At 41.7% G+C, this 21,811-nt stretch overlaps 1 protein-coding gene across 1 annotated transcript; it reads right to left on the bottom strand.

Annotated features, from left to right (window-relative positions):
* Positions 1-385: 385 nt before the first annotated feature.
* STAMBPL1 (STAM binding protein like 1) lies at positions 386-19,678 on the bottom strand. The gene is made up of 11 exons (XM_065746207.1): positions 19,624-19,678; positions 11,217-11,398; positions 10,170-10,387; positions 8,682-8,757; positions 7,171-7,266; positions 6,014-6,362; positions 5,343-5,464; positions 4,333-4,470; positions 3,571-3,683; positions 2,605-2,704; positions 386-699 (listed from the first exon to the last, which is right to left on the bottom strand). Exons 2-11 carry the CDS (start codon positions 11,298-11,300, stop codon positions 643-645), a joined length of 1,353 nt encoding a protein of 450 aa, XP_065602279.1. The 5' UTR covers positions 11,301-11,398; positions 19,624-19,678; the 3' UTR covers positions 386-642.
* Positions 19,679-21,811: the final 2,133 nt, after the last annotated feature.

The raw sequence follows: 21,811 nt of genomic DNA, 5'->3' as shown, positions 1-21,811 counted from the left end.
GCCACGTCCAGGAAATCACTTTCAGGATCACAGCATGATTTCAACCAGGAGTTTCTGTTAGAGAGTTGCTGGAAAAAAACAGTTATCCAAAGGACTCTGATTCTTCTCTACTGTTCCAGGATGCAATGAGGGTCAGCACTCAGGTGAAGGATTTGCTTATGTTTTCCATTAATGACTTGGAAACTTGAGCTATATGAGGATGAAAACAAAATCCCTGAATTGATGTGTTTGCCTCTGCCACATACAATGTAAATTCAGAGAAGCTATGAACAGATCTATGTAGCTAGCAGTCATAAAAAGCCAACCACCGTTAAAAATCCATAGTTCTCAGAAAGCAGTTAATAACAGCAGATGACAGAAGCAGCACTACTTGTTTCAACTTTGTTACTGTTGCTTGAACTACATTTTATTGTTTTTAGTGAGATGAAACATTTACAGTTTCAGGGGTGATGCCACTGAATTCCACCTTGACAGGGCAACAAAATAACTCCAAAACAGGCAAAAAATAAAATAAAATAAATACCAAACCATTCAATCTAAAATGTATAAATATAAAAACCATTTCTGAAAACGTAAGAAAAACAGGAAGCCATTCTTCTCTTTTGGCCACTTGTGCAGCAACACTGCAATTGTCCATCCGTATCACCTCAGATCCAGCACAGTTATCTTTATGTCTTTCCCAACCACATGGGTGCATGGCTGTGGAAGAAAGTACATGACTCACAAACCATTTTCAGTAAAAATAATAGTGTGTTTTAGACTGTTTTTTTTTTTTTTTCTGAGCCTGCTTCATAATTTGCCTATATACCCAGCTTTGACTCTGCCCATCACTGCAAACCTGGTCTGCAACAGGTGTAGACTGTTATATAAAGCAAGGACTGTAATACTGAAATAGAAAGAAATTTCTGTAGAGGATATTGCTTCATGCTTGGCTGTGACACAGAGCATAGTACGGTGTGAGCCTTTACACATCACAGCAGTGAATACCTCTAAATGGAGGAGGAATTTGCTGCATGATGTGTTAGAACAGGGGTATGGAGGAGAGTGTTAAGGGAAGCTTGAATTCTGCTTGCTTCCTGTAGAAGATTGAGATGTATCTGCCCATATATGCTTTTGTTGGGTGTTTTATTTAAGCACTTAGGGCTGTGTCTTTGTACACAGCCATGACTGACTATCAGCATGCATTGGATCTGCAGAGAAGAGCTTTTGTTGTAAACAACGTACACACATATGGGTTGCTCCAGTCAGGTTTCTGGAAGCTTCCCATATTAGCACCCCTGGTGCTTTTTTCCTCCAGGAAAAAAGGCTGTGCTCTTACTGTTCTCGTTGGAAGATGAGCGTGTTTTGGGAATTGTATGAGACAGGATGTTTTGTGGCAATACCTGCAATGTGTCTAATGTTTGTGAGTTCGAGTAGCCAGTAACCTCATTCATGAACTAGGTCAATAAAACTGAAAAGAGCTTATCTGGAACAAAAGCTTTAGGATTTTGTTTCAGACTTGGATTACCGTCTCAATTCCCCTAAAGTCAGTGATAAATGAATAAGGCAAAGCACAGAAAGAAAAAGCAAAGAAACCAAACTCTCCTGCTTTTTGAGTAGTACTGATATTCTGGGAGTCCTACAACAAAGTAGTAATGCTTGAAGTCTTTTAGTTATTATATTTTAAGCCAAAGGTATGAGCTGTTTTACATTTGATCTGAGCCCCATTTAAAAAATCTTAATTATTCAGAGATAAAGACTCTTTTTTATCCAGATAGCAGTGACATTTCTGATAATTCTGAATTGACAGTGCTGTTCAGCCATGCTATGCTACTAAAGCACCAGATATGGTAAGTTACTAAAGATATGGAAGTTACTAAAAAAAGCCAATGGCAAGATGGAAAAAATGGGAAACGAGCTGTTCAGCAGCTGGAGCGCTGTGTTGGGGTGACACACTGGGGAAGATGAGCTCTTTTTTTTTTTTTTCAAAACTGGAGAGCTCAGGAACAGGAACAACACACCTGTTGAAACTGTGGCTTTTAGTTCTGAAAGTAAGTGGTGGTTGGCTGACCCAGAGAGCACAGGTGCAAGCAATTCACCTGTGCTTCCCTCCTGATTGGAAGGGGTGGATCCTGGGTCCACCCTCCTTCCCTCCTCGGGCTCATTTAAGAGCTAGCCTCCAAAAGTAGAACATCTCCTGGATGAAGGTTACTTCCTGCAGAGGAGTGGTCTGCAGTCAGAGCTCTTCATTACCAGCTGGGTGAGTCAACTTTTTTTTTCTTCCTGTATTGTGACTGTTGCTATTCCTAACGATACTTTGTGCTGTGCTGTAAAGAACTTGCCAGAAACAGTTTCACCGCTTCCTAGGACAGATGTGGTGGCTGATGGCAGCTTCTGGTGATCAGGTTGTTTGTGTGACAGAGCATATCAGAGGTCTCCTGGCTCCTACTGATTGTTTAATTAGATTTCTGATATCTACTTTAGTCAGTAAAATGTGCATGAAGAGTTATTAAGATGGGAGAACAGCATAAAGGAAACTAAACTGAAGCAGGTTGAATTTCTGCTTGCAGCAGGACTATGCACAAGAGCTCAAACAGCTAAAAACATGTTGGGTTGTATACTTACATTAAATAACCTAGGATCCTTTGTATGCGGATGAAATCCCTTCTTTTTACAAGCGGAAACTTCAAGCATGCCAGCATTAGTCAGTCTGAAGATGCCAGTGCTGGAAAGTAAATGTGAAACTACTGTTATGCAACATCTGCGCAATGCAAGTACAGAAAATCACACACAAATAACAGAAGGACAACGGGATGGTACTCAGTCACCACTGGTATCTTAGTCTCACGATCAATTATACTTATTTTCACCAAGAAACAGTGATTACCTGATGATGGGGCCTTGAAACGTCAAACACACCAAACAATAATAACAGAACTGTTGAAATTGGAAGGAACCTCTGAAGATCATCTGGTCTGATCTCCCTGCACAAGCACAATCACACTGAGCAGGCTGTCCAGGACCATATCCACTCAGCTGCTGAGTATAGAGTTTTAACAGTGTCTCTGGACAACCTCTAACCTTATAAAGCTTCTCATTTCTTCTCACAGCTTCAAATTTTGCTAGGCTCTTACTACTTGTATTTTATGAAATATGAAAACAGAACCTTATTAGGCAAAGCGTGACCTTCACTGCTCTGTTCCCAAAACTGTGGTTTTCTTATCATCCTACAGAAGTACATCTAACCCTTCCACTTCCTCCATCAGATGGAATGAAGATTGGTCTGTGGTAGGCAATGAAGTCTACGGGAAAAACAGCTCTTGTCATTAGTACTCGTTTGAGCAGAGAATAAAAATAAATCAAAATTGAAAACTTGGAGCTGGGAAGAGAGTAGGAGAAAGAAGCCAGAAAAAATACTGTGCTTACAGACTGACTGGAATGGAAGTCTAAATAGAGTAAAGAAAACAAACTCACACTACACTCATTCCTGTCCTTCATCCCAGCTGACGTGTGCTGTTTGCATTTGATCCCATTTTAAGATAAGGAGTGGGCAAATACATCACCATATTACTCAGAAAAATCAGAACTCACTCATTATGCTTTGGTGAACAAACAATTGCAATGGCCTCTGGTAACATGAGCTGATAAGAACAATGGGTATGAAGATCGACACTGGATAAGAATGCTGTTTGTGTTGGATGTGTCTACAAAAAGAAGGAAAATTCAATATATTAAATGTTTCTTGGAAGTCAAGGACAACACTCGTTCAAGAAGGAACAATGATTTTTTGACAAGTAAATGCATCAGTACTTCCCCAGGTTGGCATTGCCTTATTAATATGGGTTCTAGGCTGTTAGGGTGGCTTCTCAGTATGAAGTCCATAGGACATAATCACAAGCAGGTACACAAACTGTTTTTCAATTATGGGGGAAAAGAAGTGGAATGAAGAAGTACAAGAGGAAGTAATTTCCATTTTTTTGATTCAAAATCTCTAGAGTGAAAGCCAATTAATAATGAATTTAAACAACACAATACCCTCAGATTTTTGAATGGATTTTGTATGCAGTGGAAAATATATGGCACTTTGCAGTAATAAAATATCCCAACAATGAGATAAACAAAAATTGCCCTTGCAAAAGCAGGACCTATTGTGTAAATAGTGTACCTCATTTTCATTGATCAAGAGAAATTTGCTACCTGGGTAAAACATTAATGCTTGTTTACATCACTATGATTAGAATAGCAAACTAATTCATTCTGATTTTTGCCAGTCACCTCTTTGTTACTGCCAGGGTTGGTTACACACAGTATGCAGAACTGATACAGAAAAGCCAGAATCTGTGTCATACGTACATGTATCCAACCCAAAGTGAGGAGATCAAATTGATCTTGAATACCAAATAATTCTTCCACGTTCTCCATGTCACAGTAGTCTGGTCCTGATGATTGCTTTGGCACTATTACATGGGTAATAGTAAATTCGTTACGTGTCTGGAAAATAAATGTTGAGAGGGTAACTTAGAGTGGAACAAATGAATTAATAAAAAAAATGCTGAAAGAGAATTTGAAGCAGGCCGGCCTTTCAGCTGAGTCAAAGTGATGTCTCCACTGCCTCTGTGCTGACTTACTGCACCTGAAAACCTGCCTTAGCATTTGACCACGGAAACATACTGGGCAGGATTGGTGAAAATGTGTGTTGTGCTGAAGTATTCACAGAGACCCCTCTGAAAATAATGTCATCTAAAACAAATGAACTTAAAAAGGTGTATACAAAAAGAGTTTTGGGAATACTGTAGTTACTTTCTGGGCAACCCAGAACGTTGCTATTATTGTCATCCCTTGTCTTTACAAGATTCAAATACAACTGAATGTAATCTTGAGATTTCTCTGTATGCCACCAACAGCCATGACATTTTTCCTGGACTCTGTCTTCTGGAACAAGGGGAAAAAAAGGAAACAAGTTGAGAATCAGTTGTTCTACAGCTTGAGGGGGTTGGGCGGGGGCTCTTTCTGTTGCTGCTATGAATGTCATGTCCTCAGAAAATTTGAACAGTCTTTGCATTTCATTGTCCTGTAACTAAACATCACTTAGCTTAAATGAATGCCAGCAAAGGACTTGAAAAGGCCTAGACTGTATACAGCATGCTGAGAACTTGCTAAAATTTACCCTGACATCAGGGTACTTGGATCAAGTGCTTCCCAATGAGGCCACACCACTGAAATGAGCACTGTCTTTACTCAAGTTAATTACATTGAAGGCTAATTGCTTAGATGTGCTTTTGCTCTGAAATCAACACGTTACAGGAAAAAGGTCACACTACTAAACATGCCTTCCCCATAGAAATGCAAGAGTTAAACCGTACCAGTTTTCCACAGAGAATTCCACATGTCTCTATTCCTCTTAATGTATTCGCCTCTGCTAGCAGCAGAAATCTGTGACAGAGATCCCTGGGTAAAATTACACCTCTGAGTGCTTCCAATTGAGCTAGTTAACAAATGAGAGAGAGATAAAAATGCATATGTAGCCTACGCAGTGATATTCCTTATTATAAGGCAATATACACAGGAAATTGTTAAAGATTAAGAAATTAAACTCAACACATCACAGATCTCTAAAATGAGATTACACCTACACTGCTGAATTGAGGCCAACTCATGAAATAGGCTATAGCCTGCCTCTTGTGGTGACAGTAAGCTGATTTCATTTATCGTGCCAGAGCTTCTCAAAAAACTGACTCTTCAGGTTCTGCTTCTGTTCTCAAGATTCACGCTTTATGCTATAGGAACAGGCTCCATCTCCAGATGCATCTACAGGTACTCAGATGGAAATTGTAAAGCTGTCTCTTAAAATGAGGAAACTATGTAGAGCTCATTCATGCTCATTCCATTACAGACGCTCTCAAAGTGTACAAGCCACAGAATCATTAGACTTGAAAAGACCTGTAAGTCCAGCCATCATCATATGCGTGTCCAACGTGTGGTTCTGCCATAGCAGTAAAGAAGCAGATAAGGATTACAAACTAAACGTGCTTACTCTGAACAGCACTTAAAGCAGCTGCTGGCTTCAGGGCCCGGTTTGCTGGAGGTGAATCTTCAGTAGATGTGCCACTCTTCTCTTTTTTTTCTAGCAGTGTGGTAGATGAGGAGCTGTTCTCAGGTACAGAAATACAAGATAGCGTACTTCCATCTATCTGCTCAGACACAACCATGCTCTCCTTAATCTTCTGATCTCGAGCCAGTTCTTGCTTCCTAAGTTGATCCTCAAAGAACTGAAACTGTTCTGATTCAAGTTGCTGCTGCCGCATATGTGCGATTCGTTTCTTCTCTGCCTCTATTAGCTTCTGCTGCTCTAGTTTCTTCAGAGATTCAGTTTTGCATTTGTTCTGAAACATATGTAAAATAGTTATAGTCACTAAAAAAAGCTATAAAAAGGAGGGGAAAGAAGCAACTTAATTGTATTAGAAGTATATTGTATTAAAAATCTCATCTTAAAAAGCATTCAGGAAGCTGTCAGCTGAAGTGCCAAATGCAACCCCAACCTCCAGAGTAGTGCAACACGGAATGAAGGCAAGGAAGTCCTACCACGAAGCTTCCAGCCTGCATACCTGTGATGCTTTATGTTTTACTTAAGCAGTGAGATAGCTTTCCTCATTTAGCTTCTATTACAAGTTATTAAAAAAGGAGTTTTCAGAACAGTGGTGGTAAAGAGACGAGACATAAGTCCTTACAGTTTTCAACGTGACAAGAGACGTCTGCTTAGATTAGTCAGACTTCTGCTTATTTCTTTCTTTAACTTTCTCTGGATTGTTCCCTGTGCTGCAGGGCTTAACCCCAATGCCATGTACCTGTCCACCCCAGCCCCGTTAGGTGCCATCTCTGCCCACACATGCTTGTTCTATGGACTCATGCAAGTGCCTGAACAGTATCCTCCCCATAAAACTGAACCTGAGCGGACCAAAGACGTGTTCTGATCTTCTTTGTCTATCCCACAAATACCATGGCACGTTTATTTCCAACTCACACTTGCATTACTTATTTAGAAGTGTCCAACTGATCAGATTCTGAGAAAAGTTACTCTAGGCAGCAATTAGTTTGTGCAGAATGGCTCTTTTATCGCTTTACTCTCACAAAGCTGCATAAGATGCAAAAAATAATCATACAGTGGTGATTTTATAACCACGTGGAACTTACTTTGTTTTGCATGTATTCTTGATATTCTAAGCTATATTTTTTTAAAAGATCTCTCTTCAGTTCATCTGTCCGTGGAAATGCAACCTCCTTCAGTTTCTTTGGGTGGGGTAGAAAGATAGGTAAGTTAACTTTTCACTTTATAAAAGGATCACCTGAAAACCAAACTCATCTGTAATACAGATTTCAAAAAAAAAAAAAAAAAAAAAAAAAAAGAAAAGATTTAAAAATACTGCTCTTCTCCCAGGAAAGCAAGGAAGAATTACACAGTGAATAATCAGCTTATTAAACGTGCGTAGTACAGTGGTTACATAGTACACTGATAAGCTGTATTAATTGACATCAGTAGAAGGTGTTGTAAGACTGCTTGTTACCTAAAGAAAAGGTTGTCTTTCCAGCAGTCTGTTACCTCTGTTCAACAGGTGTGTGGTTTTTTTATATGTAAGCATTTTTTTTTTTATGTAAGCATGTTTTGTAAATAAAGCCAAGGCCAACTTTCAGTGTTTCATGCAGGATCAACACATTTTACTCTGGAACTCCCAGGACAGAAATAAAGCTGAATATGCTTATTTCTAGGTGGTAAAAAAAAAAAAAAGGCTACAGTTACACGTGCAGGTCCTGTGACAGCTCTGGCAGATGCTTAACTTAAACAAAGCCAGTGCTGCTGATGTTTATGGCTGATGCAGAGGCCGCTACAAAACAGTTTAGAGGCTGTAAGCAAGGGAGGGGAAGTAACCACGTGCAAAAGAAGGGAGCATGTTTGATCCCTTTTCCCTTTCTCAGCAGGGATGTTTTCCTGGATTGTGGGTAACAGTCAAATAACATTTAGCGTGAAGCATTTTAGCCTTCAGTAAGACATTATGTAGCTTTAATGGTAGGGAAAGCCATGCAAATACAGCAGCATAAAGAAAAAGACACTTATGCTTATTCTAACAATTCTCAATGAGTAATTCCAGATGTTTTAAGTTCCTCGTAAGGCTGTATTTGAAATTTGGCTTTTAGAAAAATGACAAACTATGTCAGAGCAGAAAAACCAAACTGGTAGAAACTTAACAATACAAGTAAATACATTTTTGGTAACAAATTAAAAATACACTCTGATTCTGTAGCAAATAATGTTCAGATGCCAGTAAGGCCACGCATCTCTCTTCCTTTCTCTTTCCAGAGGACTTTGGACCAATGGCCATTCATGAAATTAGGATCAAAATGGAACTGTATGCAGTTAGGTTAGAGTGTTTTTAATATGTAAACTTCCTGAAACAGATGTACTTGTGTTTCCAACAATCTATCGTCCTACTCGTAGACATGTCTTATTCACCTTTTGGAATGACCATTTCCAGTAATGACCAAGTGGTTAAACTGAAATAAAACACAAACGTGTAGAAGAGAAAGTTATCAGAAATTCAAGCTCTGCTGTCTCCTTTGGGCTACATATGCACTCGGGGAAAAGGAATGATAGGAAAGAACAGAAATGTGGGAAACGTTCCTCAAAATTCAGAAAGGAGTAACCCTACCTTAATAATAACTTGTTTTTCTGGTACTGCACATTGGTGATAGTCTCGGTGACTGGGCAGCTTTTCCACAAACAAGCTAGAAAATTAAACATGTATGTTTGCCTTGATAGCCAGAGGAATATCTCTGTTAGCTTTTCTTTGGCAGAAAAATCAGTTTCACATATTGTAATGGTTAAACACTGAATTCCAGATGACTTGGAGCAGACTTCTACACATTCATTTGTTTAAGCTATTGCTTAAACTCTTGTATGGACTCATATGAGACACGCAGAGCAATGACAGGAGGTTATTTTCTACATCTGAATATATTTTGTTTCTCATCAGTAGTGGGTTGGGTTAAAAAAGGATTAGCTAATGCTCAGCACCTGCAAATTCCCTCCACACAAGCCACTGTTACTAAACCTTATTTCTGCCACCTTGATGTCTCCTCAGTGGAAATGTTGACTCTTAAATAAGGCACTCTCATTAAAACAGCTATTTCTACCAGACTAAGCTGTATGGCTAAATGCAGTATCATTAACCCATCCAGACATTTAAATTATGATAATGCTCAGCTACAGAAAAGCTTGGAATTGACAGCTGCTATCATTTTTTCTCCAGCAATTTATGCTATGTTCACCTCCAGACCTTCTTTGTAGACATGCATTTAAAATAGTTGAGGAAGAAAGATTTAGTTTTCAGAATATTGGGAACAGAAAGGGAGGGATGAAGGTTTCTTCTTTAAAAAAAAAAAAAATCTAAAGTATACATATTAAAAAAATGCTTTTAGAAGCAGCAAAATAAATTGATCGCTCCTACAGAAGAGTGAGCTACTTAAAAGTTTAAATCTGCCACTGAGATAGTTTCCAATGGAGTATTTTGAGAGTTGTAATGAAAGCTGTCCAGAATTTTATTTTATTTTTTTTAATGGGAAAAATAATCATACAGTGAACATCTACTGTGGATTTTGCATTTACTGCTTTAAGAAGCAATAAATGATGCTTAATCCTTTTTGGGCAAAAAGCTGTTTTTTCATGTTTGTTTCTTTTTTGAGTACTGTGCCATATTATCGCCTTTAAAATCTGCTGAGGCTCACAGGGCTTTAATCATTAGTCTCAGAAATCTTATGTAAACATTGATTGCTAAGGCTTACACTGTATTTTACCAACATGCTGATCTATACATAATAACCTATGGGGAACAGTGCTCGTGGTATAGCTTGGTACAGTAAACTTCAGCCTCTGTATGTTATGTTAATTCACCCTGGCCATCTGGAGACGGGTGAGACTACTCCACTAACAGTAGAGAAGAAATTATAACAAAAACTGAAGGTGGATCAAAGATCTCAAAAGAAGGTAGCTATTCTGCAAGAAAACAGTGAATGTTTTCCTCCTAAGCTAAAGGGGTGCTCCGTTTTCATTGCAAATACTTATTTTCCTTTACTTAGAACTACAGTTACGGTACTGTAACTAAGAATAGAGGCTACAATTACTATAAACTGTTTCTTACGTTATGAACTTGTTATAAAAAACAAAAGCATTCTCCAGATTTCCCTCCTCCATGTATATCGATGCCATCCGTTCCATTTCTACTCCAGATCTGAAGTAACGACGCGGAGTGATGTCCTCATTGATTGCAATGTTGCTGCCAAGTTTGCTTAGGGCACGCACTCTCTCTTCTGGGGTCACAGAGATGTCTGTGTGGTCAGGAACAGCCACGAGCTTTTTCTGGAAAAGAACAGTATAGTGAGGAGAACGAGATGGTGCATTTCACTTTCAGTAGATGATCTTATTCAAGAAACTCAAAGGAAATCTTCAGCTTCTGAAAATAGGTATCAGCCTCTACGCTGAGAAACTAATGTTTCTCAATTGCATTACAAGTAAGAAAGGATTCTTTCCCTCTCACAGACTTTTCAGACTGTAAGAAAGTCTCAGAAAAAAAAACTATGGAAAAAATAAGTGAACCCCAGCAGAAGTTATCAAAGCAACACAAAGTGTGTCCTCAGAATCCTTAAAAAATGAAATGAAATAAGGTTCTACCTTCAGTTCTTAAAGTAATCTAGTGGAAGGCCTGAAGATGTGAACTAATGTTGTACAATTCTGTGATGTATTGTGTATGACTTCTGGGTACAGCAAACAAAGAGCAATGTGTTACCCTGAATGGTCAACAGCTCATTCTATGGTTTTGAACGAGGCAGTTCAAGTCAAAGGATCTTGAACTGATTCTGATAAAGAAAAAACAAAGCTGCTTAATGTACTGATTTCTTGCTAAGTGGTTGAATAGTGGCTACTGCAAGTTGTTTCCTCTTACACTGCTGAAAAGGTTTACCTTTCCTATTTAAAATGTTTGCTTCAACCTTTTAAAACTGTAATCGCTGAATCAAGCAAAAACCCTACAAGCCATACATGTGAAACCATCAGGAAGAACATGTGAGGAGCTGGCAGAATTCAAGAAAATGCCCTTTCAGCTGACATCAGCATTGCTAAACTGCTCTGAAATTGTTGCTTACTTGAAAGAGGGTGCTAAGCCATTAAAGCATCACTATGCAATACATACCAAGGAACTAATACTGAATGGTTGTTCCATGTTGCTCTCTGTTTGCAAACCAAGGAGGTCTCTCTTTTTCTCCAGTGTCTCCATCTGGCTGCGAAGGATGGGCCAACTGCACTTGGTACTTGCAGACAGCTGCCTCAGAGTCCAAGGGAAACATTAACAGACACGCCGGTCATAAATGAGTTCTGGATGAAACAGGACAAGTCATTCAGATTAGAAATGCATTCAGATGTCACACTGGTTTCCATGCCTGTATCCACTCACTACTTCAGTTTCAAGAACTGACATGCTCACCAGCAATCTAAAAAAAGATCTAAAAAAAAAAAAAAAAGCCCTGGCAAATAAACCAACTTAAAAGCTGTTAAAGTGTTACAGTTCAAAGTCTAAGCAGAAAATCTATTTCCTTGTGCATGTGTCACAACAAACATATTTTAAACCAACATGAATCTCCCATTTTTTCCTGCGAAGCCTATAATTAAAAATGAAACAGCATACAAACTCCTATCAGCAATATAAAGTACCACGTGCTCCAACTGTACAGCTTGTTGACTTCAACTCCACTTGAATTACAATGAAATACGACAAGTTGACTGATGGTAATTACTCTTTGAGCAGCTCTGAACAAGTAAAGACAAATATTTAGGCATGCTGTGGTCATAAAAAAGAAGAAAATGAATTATCTAAATGACATTGGAAACATAAATGTGAAGTTGCTAACGTGGCCTTTCACTTCTGTGCTCTCAAACCATACACACTTGATTCTGAATGTCAAAGATGCTTCATATATTGCAATACATATGTTTTGTGCCTCGTAAAAGCTGTGGGTTCAGCAAAGCTCTTTTCTCTAGAAGCTGTGAGACTCTGAGTTGGAGGAAAACAATCCTAACATGATTTTAGCTGACAGCTGAAGTATCGATTACTGAAGTTGGGTCCTCCTCATTTTTCCAGAAATTACCACTCTTTGTTAGGTCAGCCTTCAGTTTTAACCTTTAGTGCCAATGTTATAACGAAATGTGATAGGAGATGTTGAATTCATGTAAGCAATATGCTTTCTTTAAAAAAAATCAGAATCATCCTGCTTAATTGAAAAATCCCTTATTTGGCACACTTATCTATCTTCTCCTGTTTTTACATATCATCTCCTAATCTCAAGTAACTTATTCTTGCTTGACTTTACTCCCATGTTTTCCATTGTCAAGAATTTTATTCTTGTCATCTGGCACGTCTCAGATCTGTGCACTTAATTTAGACACCAGCTTTTTTGATGGCATTCAAAACCCTTGGGCAATTTGTGACACACTAATGGAAGTTAAAAACAAAACAACAAACCAAAACAGTGAAGCTTGGCTTTTACACCCAAGACATCAACATTAGCTGTGGTGGTATCACCGATGGAAAAAGTTCTCTAACTATTTAATTTTATACAAATGGAGTTCTGGTGTAAATGATAATCTTGGCAGGAGAGCCCTATTCATTGCCTATTCACAGGCTGCAGAAAGGCCCCGTGGGACTACAGTAATGAAATGGTTTGCCTTCAGCCAAGGCTAAGTTTATAGTTCCCTGTGGCTAGTTCCACCTGAACTTAGCTGTACTGTGGCCACCCTAACAGGCTGTGAAAGAGGAGGACTACAAGCATGGCCAGCGAAGAACTTACATCACTCTTCTTTCCCAGCAGCCCAGATGCTCAGCATATATTACATCTTCTATGAGAGACTCGTGTTCATATGCTTCATCTGGCTTAGGAACACTAATAAAACCCCCTCAGATATAAAAAGCATGCATCCTAATCACAGAATCGTGGAGTAATAGTATATCCTGAGTTGGCTATCCCACAAAATCCTACAAGAATCATTGAGTCCAATTCCCAGCTCTGCACAGGACCACCCAAAATGCAACCCCCCCCATCATTAGCGAAAAAGTCTTGCTAAAGAAGCTTGTGGTATCCCCCAGCTGAAATCTTGTGAACCAGCAAGGGAGGCATCACGGAACCTCTTGGATGCCCCTAAGAATACTAAGGCTAAAAGGAGAAGGTATTAGAGCCATTTTTAACAGAAAGAAACATTATTAATAAGAACAAAAACCCAGATACAACACAAGGTATTTTGAAGTGAAAAAGAAACTCCCACTTCCTCAAACTGCACCACCACTCGGAAAGGATGCGGTGGCTCTGCAGAGAGTGAGCACTGAGCACAGCCAGCCCTCTGTGTAAGGGGGAGCAGGGGGATTGCAATGGATGAAAGAGGAAATGGACTTTCCAAACTTAGCTTCAGGAGCCCTGATCAATTGCTCCTTGTCTTGTGGAAACAATCTCATATTTTAGTCTACACAAGCAAAGAGAAATGCAAATAACTGAAACAAATTTTATATTCAGACACACAAAATAGTTATGCAAATACAGGGGACCACATTCCAGCCCCAAGCAGAGAGGGTAAATACCAACAGCAGCTGGGAGCTGTTGTCATCTATTACATTGCAAAGCACTCTAAAGTCTAAGAGTGATCATGTCTTTTTCTGCTGTACCATTTCAGGCACTCCAACTAATTTAGATGAACTTAGGTAATGTCTGATTAAGAAGAAATGCCCATACAAAGAAAAGAAGTATTTTAAATATTATTAAAAATCCTTCTGTTCAGGCTAACGAGCATGGAACCAAATGAAAGGCAAATGAAAAACAGAGAAAGCAATTTTAACTTAGCATAATCAAACATCAAGGCACGTGAAGTATATCAAGATGTATCAAGAGTAGGCTAGTAAGACAGAGGTGGTAACGAGAAGATCTGGAGAACATACTTATGGTTTTCTGAGAGGTAAAACTCCACAATTCAATATAAACTCTATGGTGCTCTCACAGGATACTGCACAGGTTTGTTTCTAGCGAGTAGTGTGGGCACAAAATAGCAAGTCCCTTTGCCTGAGCTCAGCTAAGTTGGCAAGCTGCAGAGCCGTGACCTGTGATAGCAGCAGGCAGTACGCATGGCTGCATGGCAAGGCTAATTAGCCCTGGTGAAGTACTGAACTAATGAAGTCACATGGTTTCTGTCCATGATGGCTATGTGTGGCCAGCTTGGTCTGGGCAAAAGGAGTTCATACCATGTACATCCAGGCCTAGGACAGGCTCTGGAACACCAACAGGTCGCACGACCCAACCATGTGAGGTTGTAGCACACCAACAAGGCTGGCCAGGCCATGGGCAGCAAGCTGTGCTGAGGGATGCACAACCACACAGCTCTGGGCCTCCAGCTGATGAGATGAGCTCGGAGCACTGCTGCCACTAACAACCTGCAGACCACTGAAGCATGAGGATGGAATTGCCACTCATTACCGTCACCTTGAGGCTACTTGTCATTCTTGTGTCTTCAAAAGAGATTTTTAGATGCTGAATGACCTTTTAGATCTCCAAATAATGAGCAGCTGAACTTTAATATACTGCTAGTTTAATCAGTAGTTTCCACTAAATACACTGTTTTACTACTCTGTGAAGAGTGATGGTTACAGAATTCTAAAATAAAGATGTCTCAAACCACAAGAAGGTCAGTTCTCAATAAAATAGTCAAATAAGCAAGTGCAAAACCCCCTTTTAATTTCCCTTAACGGAACTCAGTTGTCTCAGCAAACTTGAAATAGAGAAGATCCAATCATTGCTAGATGAAGACTAAGGATGGTTTCATGCCAGCAAGTCACTCATGGTGCAAATATTCGTACTTCTATATTTTGAAGCTGATGTTCAGTTGAATTTGGTGAAAAAATGGTTAGAAATGCAAGCTTCTAACTTATTCCAGCTCTGTTTGAAACACCAAGTGTATAATCACTTACATGCATGCTTGGGTTGACATAAAATATGCCAAAAAGAGCCTAAACAGCAAACGGCCTTCTGTTGGTTCTCTCCAAAAAGAAACAGCACGTTTATCTGTCAGCATGTTTTCTGAAACACCAGTTCCCTATCACAGCAAGGGATTCAATGGGAATAGTAAGTGGTCTCTTCTGGAAAAAAAAAACCCAACCAAACACAAAGCACTGAATGTCACAGCAATATCACTCCCTTCTGCAGAGCAAAGAAACAAACAAAAAAAAAATCCCAACAAAACAACTAACACAAAACAATAGAAAGGCCATTCAATGAAGAGAAGCACAAGGAACTGCTTGCACACAGCCCCACCTCGCTCAATGGAGAAGTTGCTCTTCAGAGTAGGAGCTACCAAGCTGGGCTCTGGAAAACACTGTCTCAGTAATGGTTCGTAATTTAACATAGCAAGAGCCTTCTATTCACTCACATTTTATGTCCGTGGTAAGGAATAAAACGCTCAATGCATATCCACGAGCAAAGTCACTCATCTTTGCTCACAGGAAATTAAGTACATCTTGTTATCTCCCCTTCCACCAAAAGGCAGCTCACAAAATAAAGCCTCACCTGCCATCCTGAGCAATAACTCAAAACTGATGGTTTATTCCTCCACTTAATCCTCTCCCAGTTTGGCATGGTCTTAATTTAGGATCATGTTATTTCAGTTCCTCTCCAACATACGGCATGCAGAGTGCTGATGCAGCCCACAGGTTAACTGCTAGTGGCTAGTGACTAGATGGGACTGAGTGTTGATATATGTTTAAAATTTAGGGTAAGAGTAAACTGACTAACAAACTGAATTAACTGCCCTCAGGACAAACATCACCACTACAGAGAACATGAATGTAGAAATTACAGATGCTTCCCATCGCTTCAGAGCACAAAGCACTCTGACCTTCGTGTGTTTTCATCTTCATTTTTATGTGCACTTTTGAAGTCAGGATCTATGATGCCCATGTTGCTACAGCAAAACCCTGTGTGTGTGAGCTGTCTGCGCTGCAGACAACCCTCCTTGCTACGAGGGTTATTAATGCACTCTGTCTGCAGTGATATTGGCCACTTTTAAGACAACATCCTGAAAAACAAACTGGAAATTCTGAACATCGAAACCTGCACTTGTGAACTACTGACCAGTGAGCTCACAGGGTTCTTTTCTCTGGTGGCTTTTTGTGTCGAAACAAAACTTAATCCACCCCTCCCACTTTTCGGTAACACCATTCAGTTACAGCAGAAACCCGTTTTTAATGTAACCAAGTATCACCAGAGTGCCTTGAATCTGTAGCACCTTCGGGCTACCAGCAGCACGGGACAGCATCTCTGCTGTCACCTATTACAAGGTTAATTTAGTCAAGCGTGGAGGAACAATGCCCAGTCCTTCATCTAGGAAATCCACAACAGATCCCTGCCAAAATGAGCGTACCAGGGCGTATTAAGCTAGAAGAGGGAAGAAATGAAAGAAATAGCTGTTAGGATGAGATTTGTTCTTTGATGATTCAGCTGAAATACTGAAAAAAGATACCTGCAATACATGTCATCACGATAAAGCTAACTACCACCATCAAGACAAGAGGCTGCGTTGCCAAGGGAAACAAACGAGAGGCTAAGATCAGCACAGTGGTCTGCCCCACATCACGGATTTCCAGGAAACAAAGAGAGCAGGATTGCTTACAAATGCTCCCATTTGTCTCAAAGACAAAGCCGCAGGAAGGAACAAGAGCCCTCCTTCCTATAGAAGGTAATGGTTCTTCTGACAATATCTGCTATTTAATTCTGTAACAGTTCCAAATTCCGTAACTTCTAATGAGGACAGTTTTTGATTGGGTGAATAACCAACCGCAACGATCCATTTTGGTTTTCATTGGATGACAAATTCCTATTCTGTCTTATTTATTATGGCTCACAATGCACGTGATGAAAAAAAGGAGAATTAAGTTTGACAGACATTTCTGACACAAATTCACAGTCCACCTGCAGTCTATTATATTGTCTGTAACAAATCATGCCAGCCTTGTGGCCTCAAATTTAGAAAAAATATTATACAATTTGGGGGCATTAGTTCAATGGATTCTGACTGTTTTGTACCCCTAATTATTAAGTGAGCAAAACGCAGGTCAAAAACTGATAGTGCTGTTACCTGTGGGATGGAGTGTGGTCAGCAAGTACAAATAACCACCAGTTAATCAGGCGTGAGCACCATGCTGCAGAAACATATTAAGATAATACTGTAAGTTGATTTCATAATGAAGTCTTTGACCTCCTTCTCTAACCTAGCTACTGGATCTCTTGTGCTATGTGTAGATGGAAAAAAAAACAAAACAGGAGTGTTTGCCTTTACAGGATGGATTTGGTTTGCTTGAGTCTGTTTTTAATTCTTGTTAAAAAAAAAAAGGATACTTTCAATACCTGATTTCTTGTTCTAGTTTCTAAGATTCACAGTGATAGGCACACACTTTATAGCAGCACTTTGTGTAACTCAACAGCTGCCTTTAAGCCAGCTGGATTACCCACAGTCTGAAAGCAGAGCACAGTGCTTTGCAGCTCACTCCCACTGACCCACAGGCTACTCATCCCAAGGAAGCTATTCACAGATTATCTCTGGACCCAAATAATTTCCCAATTAATTACTTGTGCTTTCAGAATGAATCTGATAATATTTATCTCCCCCCCCCCCACCAGGACTTTACTCTGAGTCAATGGAAAAAGCTGGAGATCTCTGGAGGCCTTCTGACAGTGACCTGTCAAAGAGGCAGGTACCTTCTCCAGTGATTACGCAGAGCTTTCCTAGCTCAGTTCAACACGTTGTGTGCTGAACTGTGAGTCTCCTGGAGCTGCCAATAGGAAGTGATAGGCAAAGGATGCATCTGAGCAGGTGCCTGACTTATGGCATCACCGAGAGGTATCACCACCCATGTAAGATCTGAAATGCTGTTTGGTTTTTTTTATATAAGAGGGATACCCAGGAAGCAACAGTACTAAAGCATATGTGGATCAGTCAGGATCTGTATTGTACTGGGAAGATCACTTGCTTCCATGGACAGATACTTCTAGTTGAAATTTTGCCCAGAAAGTATGTTTTATGGCATGGCAATCCAAATGTTAGATATTTATTGAAATGACATAGACAAAGACTTTCATTACAAGGCAGCAACCTGCTTTACAGAACTCAAACTGGAAATGTAACCTTTGATACAGAAATACAATACCAGGAGTCAGATAAGACCAGGAAAAAGAAAACACCCTACGCATACAAGTCAGGCAAACACCACATTAATTTTTATACCGCATTTCCTTCAGTGTCTTCACACGTAAGTCACCTTGCCACTCCCTGAGAAGGTGAGGATTTCATGACATCCCTCACCTTGAGCTGTACTTTCCCTTGGCACGGTGATTAACTTCCAGGAAATACCTCAAGGCCTCATCTTGGATGTATTCAGACACATAAAGAGGACCACAAAAAACACCGTTGTGGTATTCTCATTGATTGAGCCACCGAATCTTGTTTTGAAGGCGAACACCATGAAATAAAACTCCTTGCACTTACAGACCCTTAGAATACTACTGAAAAAACAAGCATGAGATTTGTGCCTATAGTATTGTATAGCACTTGGGAACAATGCCTCTTGTACTTCTCCATGATCTGGGAACCTCTGGGTTTGTCAATAGTGGCTTTTGGTTCAGTTATTAGTATCCTGAGCACACAGAAATGCATTATGAGACCAGAAATATACCGCCTCAGGAATATCACACAGACCAGATCACCTTCTCCCAGGAGTCCTTCATGAGACTGTGGGTCTGTATACAACTTCATGGGACCTGCTGGCCTAAGGCAACTTAGCCAACGAGTGTAAGCTCCAGTTTTGTGCAGTCAATCACTTCAGCCTACCACAAGGAAAAACCCGCCCGTGTGACAACTAACTGCTCGGTGCCACGTGCACCGCTTCTGCCCTTGGCTTCTTGGATGTGTGCACCACACTCATTATAAATAAATTCCAAAATAAAAGGACTTCTCCCAGAAGCGGAGGAAGTCTGTCACCCTTCTGAAATGGGAAGGTGCATCTACGTAACGGAGCCATTAAGTCACATTCCTCTGTGCACGTCTGATACCCGAGATCCTACAGAGATCCCACTACGTAGGTGCAAAATGAGGTTCAGCAGCACTAACGCCTCACGGCAGAGCTCCAGGTGCACAAGTAACACCACTTCTTCCCTTTTCGCATTCTTTCACTTCCTGATTCAATGACAGCACTACATAGCTCCGTGGCTGAGGGCAGGAACGACTTAAGAAACGGAGCGCGGGCACGGGCTGCTCTTTCCTCCGGAGCCAGGCCCCGTGCCGCCGGTTGCCGGCCTCCCTGCGGGCACACGCGGCTGTCAGCCGGCACCTGGCAGCGGGCAGGGCTGGGCAGGGCAGGGCAGGGGAAGGAAAGGAAAGGAAAGGGAGGCGGCAGTGCTGATGGGGCCGCGCGCTCCGGAAGGGCGCGGCGCGACGCGATGGGAAAGACCTCAGCAAGCACCGGCGCGAAAGCAGCGGGAGGGAGGCAGGGAGGGAAGGCGGCGGGTGCTGCTTACCGCCGAGCCGGGCCGCTCTCCGCCGGCGGCTGCCGAGTCTCGAGCGCGCGTGGCCGGCCCCGGAGTGAGACGAAGCGAGGGAGCGCGGAGAGGAGCGCAGCCGGCCCGGGTCACGGCGCGGTGCGGGGCGAAGGGAGGAGCCTGCGCGGCGCCGGGCAGCGCGGCAGGACCGCCGCCTGCAATGCCCTGCGGCCGCCGTTACAGCGCCGCGTGCCCGCCCAGCTCCTGGGCCTGGAGCGGGGCAGCGCCGTTACCGCGCGTTCCCGGCTGCCCGAGTACGTTAGCGGGCACGCATGGTTCATATGCGCGAATCTGAGCCTCCGTTAGGTACGGAGCGGCAGCGGTCGCTGGCCGTCTGAGGGAATAGTGTGTGGGTAAGGAGAGAGGTTTCAGTGAGCGTGTAGTCAGGGCAATCGTAGGCACGGGATTGCTCGTGGAGAGCAGCCCTGCGGAGGAGGGCTTGGAATCAGCTGTGTGCATCAAGAGAGGGGTGGCAGCAGGGAGAGGAGGTGATTGCCCCCTTCTATTCTGCCCTTGTAAGGCATCATCTGGAGTACTGTGTTCAGGCCTGGGGCCCCCAGAACAAGAAGGATGAGGAGCTGTAGGAGTGGGTCCAGTGGAGTAAGGGTCCCTCGCAGCACTGCAGGGATGTAGTCTGGGGAGTTAACAGTCTACTGAAAGAACATGTAAGAGGTGAATGCTTCTTGTGCCGACAGAAAGCATCACAGGATTGCATTCCTGGTGGATTCTAATATGAAGATAATAGTCATTTGTGGGAGACCTTATCATCGAGTGTCAAGCCTATCTAATTGTTTGGAAGTTGTTTTTGTCTTCCATGAGAAAATTTGGCAACCCTTTGTAATCCTTATTTGGGTCAGAGGTGGTGTTAGGCTAGTTGCCTTCTCTTCCAAGCAGGGTTTCACTGGCCCTAATGTTTCCCCATGACCTCTCGCAGAGTGTATCCGTGACTGTTTCTTCATACTGAATGTGGAAAGGCTCCCTGGAGAAGCTGATGTCCTTGAGTGCCCTTTGGTATCCACTTTCAGGCTGTGTGAGCTTGGTCTTAGCTCTGTAACCACACAACTGGTGTCTGAAGAGCTGCCATATCCCCCTTCTTTCATCACCTGGGAAGCGTGATCCCCATTGCCTGCCCTTTGCCTTCTTCAGTGGGGCAGAGCTGTGTGTTCTGTCAGTGGATGATCTGAGCTCGTTCCTGTTTAGCTCTACTTCTGCAATAGGGAAAATGCACCACAGATGAGGCTGGGATGAGTTTGGTGCTGTGATGTGTTGTTTTCTGCCACACCTAGCACATGTTTTGTGCAGCGTCACGGTGTTATGTTCACGGTGTGCAGCATGTCTGCACGTTGGGTGGATCTGTGGGAGCATGAAGGCAGAGGTGAAGGGCTTTGCTGCATTGAAAGAGGCAATCACTTCCTCTCTACCAAAACTCAAGTTGTTGGTCTTGCTCCCTGCCCTTCAGACCTGGAGCTCACATTTGTACTGTGGGTAATGCTATGTCTTCTGTGCTCAGCTGAGGAGCAGGGTTAGGCCTGTTCAGAGGCCTCTGTAGTGGTCAGGCTGCTGGGAGCTGGTGGGTGATGTGGTGTGGTTGAGAGTCCACTCTGGGTTGTGGACTATAAACCTCTCCATACATTCTGGATTCAGTTCCCAGTGGTAGATGCTAGACAAGGTGTTTCATCTCCTTTGCATATGTTTTTTTGTATTACACAAGACAAACATGTTTTGTTTACACATTGATGACTGTTTCCAGATAATGATCAAATGGATTTAATTTGCCACAAATGTTGCTTGCGGAATCTGGGCTTGACCCTGCAACCAGAAACACCCACAGTACCTGAGTTACACTGTCTTGGAGTGCACTGATGAACCCTTGGTGTGATCTTGAACCTTCTGGATTATTTTGTAGGTGAATAGCAGAACATATAGACATGGTGGACTGAGAAGTTAGAAGATCCTGAAACCAATTTACTGACAGTGTCAGGAAAGTTTCTTGAGATCAGTGCTCTAGTCCTTGATGTGCAGGCTGCTTGATACAGCCATATCTCCTCAATCCTCAGTTACAAGGCTATATAGGGTATAGAGATGTTTGTACTCTTTGTATTCAGGAAGTGAACAAAACAGTTGCTGATATGTGGGCATGAAGGATCAGAGAGTATCTGCTTCTTTC

The sequence above is a fragment of the Cyrtonyx montezumae genome, unplaced genomic scaffold (genome assembly GCF_038088225.1).
Source record: "Cyrtonyx montezumae isolate F1298 unplaced genomic scaffold, pur_monq_1.0 scaffold_4, whole genome shotgun sequence".
Taxonomy (NCBI): domain Eukaryota; kingdom Metazoa; phylum Chordata; class Aves; order Galliformes; family Odontophoridae; genus Cyrtonyx; species Cyrtonyx montezumae.
Note: the sequence above shows the minus strand (reverse complement) of the source record. Positions and strands in the feature narration are given on the sequence as shown.

What these genes read in the sequence shown, in the direction of transcription:
- STAMBPL1 (XM_065746207.1), bottom strand. Translation starts at nt 11,300, where the DNA reads ATGGAGACACTGGAGAAAAAGAGAGACCTCCTTGGTTTGCAAACAGAG. An exon ending in CATTCAGTATTAGTTCCTTG is followed by an intron (nt 10,388 to 11,216) that starts GTATGTATTGCA and finishes GTTCTTTTCCAG; the next exon opens with AAAAAGCTCGTGGCTGTTCC. An exon ending in TGTTCACCAAAGCATAATGA is followed by an intron (nt 2,705 to 3,570) that starts GTGAGTTCTGAT and finishes TTTACTTTCCAG; the next exon opens with CACTGGCATCTTCAGACTGA.